We start from the raw sequence: 7660 nt of genomic DNA, 5'->3' as shown, positions 1-7660 counted from the left end.
CTGTGATGTATTTATACACATTAGAAATGCGTAATGGAAATCAAAACACTCCTAAGGATACCAGCGACTGGTGTTAGGACACCCAAATTGGCGTAGTTTCAGTCTACGTAACCACCTGGTAAGGTATCACACCCACACAGCAAAACATTAATCTGGTTTCTCACGAGTGGTCATTACTAATAATGCATGGCACTCCCAAAGCTTCCTGCAAGTAAAAAACTCCAACCAACCCCCTTCATTCCGAGTTAATAACAGGGTCATTATACATGATTTTCTAGATATGCCCTTTTTATTCCAGTGTTTCCATACTTTCTACAACTTATGTACATAGTTAAATACGTCATTAATTTACAAACCATGTTAAAACAAATGCTTCACCTTGCCAAACAAGATCTTGCCAGCGGTCCAAGATTAAAATATATATTACAACAGTATCAGAAACTTCCTTTACCTGAATGTGGGCAATATTGCTTAAGGACTCGAATTCACATACTCAGCAAAACCACCTCTTGTAACTGGTTCACCTAACCGTTTTAATTGTATGTTCTACCAGACAAAATGATCCCTGTTGACCAGAGACCTGAACTATAAGAGCACAAACACCATACCAGGGAGTCTCCAGGGAAAAGATTCACTCTCCAGGCTCTAAATGGACAATATCCTTGTTTTGGGTCAGTCCCTTTTTGCTCTGCAAATACAGTAGTTTTGTTTCAGAGATACAGCGAGGCCACAAGCCCAGACCAGAATTTGGGACAAGGTATTTTTAACAGAAAACTCTCACCTGCTTCTGTACTCTTGACAGAAGAAGCTGAGCTAAAGACTTGCCACAGCAAGTGCGCAGTGCAAACTTTCTCTGAAAACAGTTGCAAAAAAGATTTGGTTATGTTCTCTAAAATGAAATAATCTAAATATATTTAATAAAGCCTCTGATCTGTGAATAAAGTATGAGGTGCTTTATTACAAGTAATGGTTCAAATTGTATGGGGATGGTACAGCAGCAGACATAACAGAAGATGTGGAGATGAACTCCTAGTACACCTGCACATCCCTGGGGCCCCCACTGCTACTTTTTTCTGGTATGTCACCCCCCTGAGAAGTAAGGAAGAACCATTTCCATTTTCTCAATGGCACAAAGACCACAATGAAGCGTTTGCACCTAGCTCCCTCTGAAAGCAGTTGGGCAAACTTCAGCCCCACTTAAAAATATTAGCCTAAATACCTCATCCTCAAATCAGTCCTTTGCAGAGCCAGAACCTAATGCAAATCCAGAGTTCACACAATCCTTTTTACATGTATGTAAAAGCACTTACATGGTGGGAAGTGAGACTTAGAAATACACATTTTGCAATTCCCCATATTAAAAAGAAATAATTACACATAAATTAATACTGGAATGGGCAAAAGACATTTCATCTGAAAGAACGCTTTTCCTCATTACCTTGTTCTTGTTAACCTGGGTTAGGAAATACTTTATGTAGAATTTCTAAACTAAAAGTCCAAGTTCTAAGCTAGCACTAACAGATTCAATTCCAGGCAAGTCAAGGAAGTTCTGCTCACAAACATTAGCAGCATAAAGCATTAGCAACGTAAACCTATCTCTGAAGTTTCAGAAAGACCATTTCCTCTTTTGGACCGTAAGGTGGAAGGCAGTCTACATCACTACCTCCACAGTCAGCCAAAAGATTAAGATCAGGTTGACTTTGCACATTAAAATAAATTATTTATTATCCGGAAAGGAGCCAAATCATCACCTCACATCATGGAAATGGTCATTTTTAAAGCAATAAATAAGCGGAGGGAGTGTTCTGTACCACACCCTAAATGTTGTCATGGGTGTGTAATACCTCTCTAGTAAAAATGTAATACTTACACTATCAGAAGTCTCACTGTACAACAGCTTTTCTGTTAAGGAAAGAAAGCCCCTAAAATCTTCTTTTGCCAAATAAAAATCTGACTCAGTGAAACCCAAGTTCAACTGGTTTCATTCCTTTCATGCACAGACATGGTATCTGATGCACAACAATCAATGTGTCTAGAATTAAGTACATTCGTTTATACTAACAGAATCGGTTCTTCTTAATCATCAATTATCTATTTACTGCTGATTCAAATAATTTTTTCTTAACAATTTACTATTCAAGCTAGGGGAGTTGCAGGAACAGAGCAGGATACACAATTTAACTTTGGCAGGAAGTGGAACTCGGGCTAAATGCACACAGCAACTCCAGCAGCAGTAATTAAGAAACTTAAAACACCAATTAGAGGCTAAAAAGACAGACAAGAAACAATGAAGAATGATGGCTACTCAAATTAATGTGTTCATAATAAATGATTCATGTAAGAAAGCATAATATATGCACAGAACTGAGAAGAAAACACCTTAAACATTTCAATTTTGAAAGTAACAAAAGACTTTTGTAAGAACAGGTGTGAAGCAAATAAAAAAAAATATCTTATTCCAAACACTTTATTTGTGGAGGTGTGTTCTTTCTGCATTGCCAAGGAAGAGCAATGTCCGAAGTTAGAGGGCTACGTTATTCAGAAGACAATTATGATCTTTGGCTCTGTTTTTTATCTACAGTGACTGGGACAACAGTGATTTTAGGAAATTCTGTTTCTCTGTGCCTGAAGTACGCTTCTTGCAGAGCTCAATCTTCCTACTGTCTACTCTTTCAGAAACATGTCTGCTTTGTCACCGAAAACTAAAGGCATAGGCACAAAAGCAGTTAATACCCACATGAAGTTTCATTGGTGCTCAAGATGAATTCAGGTCTACCTATCTGCAACTGATGCGTGTAAGTCAAATTATCAGACAGACAAATCCTGATAACCAGAAGTTTCACTTCTTTCTGAAAGTTTCATTAAAAGCAAGGATCGTTACAACATGAGAAAACAAATTAAAGGTAGTGTCACCAGCCTGGAAACAAAATACTGGCCAGAATTTAGCTGCCAAAAGACTCATCAGTTGACAGGACTCTGAAAAGGAGCAGTAACAGCAGTGACGATCACTCTGAAGTTACGTACGTGCATTTCACCAGAATCTCTGTACAAGAGCTACACTGTGCATTTGGTTCCAGTGTCAGATCTAGTGGTTTCATGTTTAAAGGTCTGCTTAGCAGAAGTTGAAGGTCTGTACCGCTTCCACTACACATGCATCTTCCCTTCCACAAAAACTGTACAATAAAATGGCTTTACATTCATGGATGTACTAAAAGTTTCTGATAATGTTGGGGACACTTTGATATCACAGTCTATACCTGTTTGCCAGGATTCTATATATCAAAACGATTTAAGTTGTAGGTAGTTGGGTAGTTTTGCCGATTATACTGGAAGTGATCTGTTAAGATACTGGTTCGACCGTACTGATAGTCTCCATGTTGTGCAAATGCCGTAAGTCCATTCTGAGACTTTTCAGGAGTGTTTCGGTGACGGTCCAAATTCACAAGGTCTGCAGTTGTAACGGGAAGTAGCTGCTTCTTTGCTTCTTGATTTGCATCATATTTTGTCTAGGAAATAAATAAATAATGTTTTTCTTTGGTATCACCTAACATACTCATACACCTAGAAAAAAGCATAACAGCTTTACAATTACACCACTATCTATGCCTGTTAGAGTCTTACTTTAGTGGCTTCTAACAAAAACCTCATTCCCCTCACATGGCAAATCAGTAAGCTGCTCTTTTGCTCAAGAGGTGTGCGTTACTTCCCAATCTTCATTTTTCAAGCAGATATTAAGATCAAAATTTAAGCTTGTTAGAATCCTAACAGCTGGTCTGACCCAGGCACCCACATACTTCACTTATATGTACCTCCTCTGCAATGAAGCCTTATGCACTCTACATGTTTGTTCTGCCAGCTGTTAACTTCTTGTACAAAAAATAATTGAAAACTACTGGACTGTTTCAAGTGAGCGTCCTGAATAAACAAACAGTCCCCCCACCAAAACCCTTACCTTGTTATATAAGAAGACCCCCAAGATAGCTGTCATCATTCCAAGGACATTGGTGCTCGTAACCGGATTGCGAAGCATTATAAGGGACACCGTGATGACCATGATTCTTTTTGTGGCGTTTGCGACAGAGTAACTTAGCGGGCTGATCAGATTAAGAATACTGAAGGCAATGACATTCTGGGCAAAATTACAGAATCCACTGATTATAAGCAGCATCAAGGTCCATGACCAATGAGACATCGTGCTCTGTCATAAAGACAAACATTACAAGAAAAAAAAATTATCTCAGGTCTCAGATAAGAATGCAAATACAATGAGTCACTTCTTACCTGCCATTAATGGGAAGAACATCTGCAACTTCACTCTAAAGATGCACCCAAGTATGTTACATCATGCAACTACCAACTCTGAGAAAACATCTCTCTGCATATTTGTAACACACGTTCTGGGTGCATTTGTTCTGTCACCAGCCACTAACTCCTGAGATTTACATGCACACGCTACCTCTCCTAGCCCTGACATGAATTCTCACAATGAACGCTATGTTTATTTTTTTTTATATAATTTTGTGAAACAATTTGCATGTATTGCACAACAGTTCCTTCCACGCTGACGAGAAACTACACTGAAACACTTCAGCACACTTTTCTGGTTGGGTGGTGGTGTTTGTTGATTTGTTGGTTTTATTTTCTCCTTTCTTTCTTAATAGCAAACAAGTTTCCCAAATACGACACTTACCAAGTCATTCTCTACTAAGAAGGAAGAAAGATCTACCAACACCCACGTTGGGATCATGAAGAATACAGCATGGCACCCAAGTATGTTCAGCAACCGAAGGTGATGTATTCGGGAATCTCTTAATACCTGACAAAACACATTATTAAATAGCCTTTCTTCAGCTACTGCCCACGTTATCAGCAGAGATTCAGGAGCTGTCTAAAGCTGTTACTGTTAAATAATAGATAAATTATGAAAATAAGTAAATACCATTATAGTATGACTTTCCTATAAGGACAACCAAAGAAAAACAGATGTCCATTTGAAAAACAATGGTTTCTTGAGTGGTGACTCTTAGTATTAACAAGATAACAACACATATAAGATGTTCTATAAACCAGAAATAATTTTGTAAGTAAACAGATTCTGGACATACATTTTGTTTCTAGGATTTCAAGGCAAGCTCAGTGTTGACACTAACTCACTACAGAGAAAGGATTTGATACAAGATACATTAAAAGCTTTCAAATGAGCTGCTGAATTTAAGCACTTATTGAATTGTCAGCGGAAAAAAACATCTATGCTGAGGAGTAAAGAAAACTGAGTTCTGCCCGATTTTCAGTATAACAGCTTCAACAGGTAGGATTTGCTGTAGAGAACAGGCATACAAAATAGCCAACCATTACTTTGGGCTCCTTTGACTATAAAGTCAACTTTAAAAAGTAAATATGTATATGTGTACTGGAAAAGACATATTAAAGTATTTTTAGCATACCAAGTCCTGCTAAAGGATGATGCTACTAATCAACATTACGAACAGCAAAACTATTACCTTCTTTGAGAAGATGTTCTGAAGTGAAAAACACAGAGTAGCAGCAAGTGCACTGATGAGTCCCCACATGTCAAAAGAAAGTTCCGTGACTGTGGCCAGCAGGACACCAGTAATTATGGGGATCAGAGACAAGTACACCTGAAAGGAATACAGAATAGTAGCTTACGCCTTCTAAGAACTTTCATTTCAACTGAGTTTATATATACTACTATTTGGGGAAGAAAGGAGAAAGAAGAATAAAGCAACAAAACCAGGGAGCAATTTTTATGCTATTGTAGTTGGAGAAAGTTTAAGCAACTACAATACATGCTATAACAACTCCAGCACATCAGAGAGCATCACCTTGCTCAACATTCAGATGTGTTTTCTTTACGTTCACGATAAAAGGAATAAGGATTTGTAAAGTCTGTGTAATCTAACTTCAATCACAAAATTCACCCAGCTAACCAAAGTCCAAGCTTTCCTGACCCCAGCCAGCAGAGCACACCACGGACACCACCAAGAAAAGGAACCTCAGCAAACCTGTCCGCACCTTCGTCGTCTGCTTTTCCTTCATTATGATCCGCGAAAGAAGAACCACCCATATTGGCATCGTCGCTTTTACTGAGAAAGGAAAGAAAATGTCGGTGGAGATGCAAAGCTTGGGCCAACTCCATCAACCACAGTCAGCAGAGGGTGAGTGCTGGGGAGGTAGGAGGGGCTCAGGTCTGGTCCCACCAGAGCCATAACCTCAGCCCACGCTGGGTTGTTCCTCCTCACCGCTGTGCTGGGTGCTTAGACAAACATTGGCCGATTCTCGGTGCTGCACCAGGCACCCACATGAGCACGCGGTGGGGCACAGCACATTGTGCCGGGCGCCCACACAAGCACACGCTGGGCTTCAGGTCACTGCACTGGGCACTGGTACAAGCATGTACCGGGGAACGAGACACTGCACTGGGCACCCATATGAGCATGCAACAGGGACCAGGACACCGCGCTGGGCATGTATAGGAGCACACAGCAGAGACTGGGACACTGCACTGAGTGCTTGTATGAGCACACAGCAGAAACTGGAAAACTGCACTGGGCACACGTAGGAGCACACAGTGGAGACTGAGACACTGTATTGGGCACCTGCATGAGCACACAGTGGGGACTGAGACACCGCACTGGGCACATGTACAAGCATGCAGGGGGGACTGGGAGACCGTGTTGGGCACTTGTACGAGCACACACTGAGCTTCAGGTCACCGTACTGGGCCCCCGTACAAGCCAACACTGGGCCCCAGGCCATTGCACCGGGCACCAGTCCGAGCACACAGCGGGGACCAGGACACCGCACCGGCCACCCATACGAGCCCACACCGGGCTTCAGCTCTCTGCACCGGGACCCTAGACGAGCCCAACCGGCGCTGGGCCAATCCCCGCCCGGGCACCTGCAGGAGCACACGCCGGGCACAAGGCCATCCCTCCCCCCCCGGGCCTCACCTGTGTGCGCGTAGGAGACCGGGACCCGCCAGAGGGAAACGTGCGCGGAGACGGAGGCGAAGTACTTGCCGAAGGCGAGCGGCAGGATGTAGCGGGGATAGGCGCGGGGCGGCAGCTGGGCCGGGCCGGCGGGCGGCACCCGCCAGGCGCGCAGCAGAGGCGGCAGGAGCCCGCACAGCCCCAGGATGTGGAAGAGCGAGACGGTAACGGGCCGCGGGAAGCCGCCCAGCAGCAGCTTGTTCACCACGTTCCCGCCGGCGCTCAGCCCGTACCAGGCCAGGCAAAGCGCCGACACCCGCGCCCCCTCCCGCAGCGCCGGCCCGCGGCCCCCCCCGCCCCGGCACCGCCCCGGCGCCCGCCGCCGCCGCCAGCGGGGCCGCCATCGCTGCCTGCGCCGCCCGGCCGCCGCAACGTCACCGCCGCCAACGCGACGCTTCCCGAGGCGGGGCCCCGCCCCCTACTCCGTGCCTACGGGTGCCGGCAGCCGCCGCCGCGCGTCACTTCCGCCGGGCCGCCCTGGCGGGAAGCGCCGTTGAGGGTTCGCCCCGCACTCCCGCCCCGTGTCCCCCTACTCCACCGCCACCCCGGGCCCACCGGTGGGAGCGACAGCTCCGGCAGAGCCACGGGCCTCTCGCCCCGGCGCCAGAGCACGGGTTCCCCTCAGCCCGAGCCTGTCAGCTTCGTGAGGC

At 44.5% G+C, this 7660-nt stretch overlaps 1 protein-coding gene across 1 annotated transcript; it reads right to left on the bottom strand.

Moving 5' to 3' along the window:
* Positions 1-270: 270 nt before the first annotated feature.
* SLC35E1 (solute carrier family 35 member E1) lies at positions 271-7369 on the bottom strand. Its single transcript, XM_040589981.1, is given in 7 exon segments — positions 271-3506; positions 3953-4198; positions 4691-4816; positions 5502-5639; positions 6034-6104; positions 6972-7296; positions 7298-7369. Coding segments are annotated over 7 exon segments (1197 nt in total). The 5' UTR covers positions 7355-7369; the 3' UTR covers positions 271-3272.
* Between the last annotated feature and the right edge of the window lie 291 nt (positions 7370-7660).

This window comes from Falco naumanni, chromosome 4 (assembly GCF_017639655.2).
Source record: "Falco naumanni isolate bFalNau1 chromosome 4, bFalNau1.pat, whole genome shotgun sequence".
In the NCBI taxonomy this organism is placed as follows: Eukaryota; Metazoa; Chordata; class Aves; order Falconiformes; family Falconidae; genus Falco; species Falco naumanni.
The sequence above is the reverse complement of the archived record's forward strand: the minus strand, read 5'-3'. Positions and strand labels throughout refer to the sequence as shown.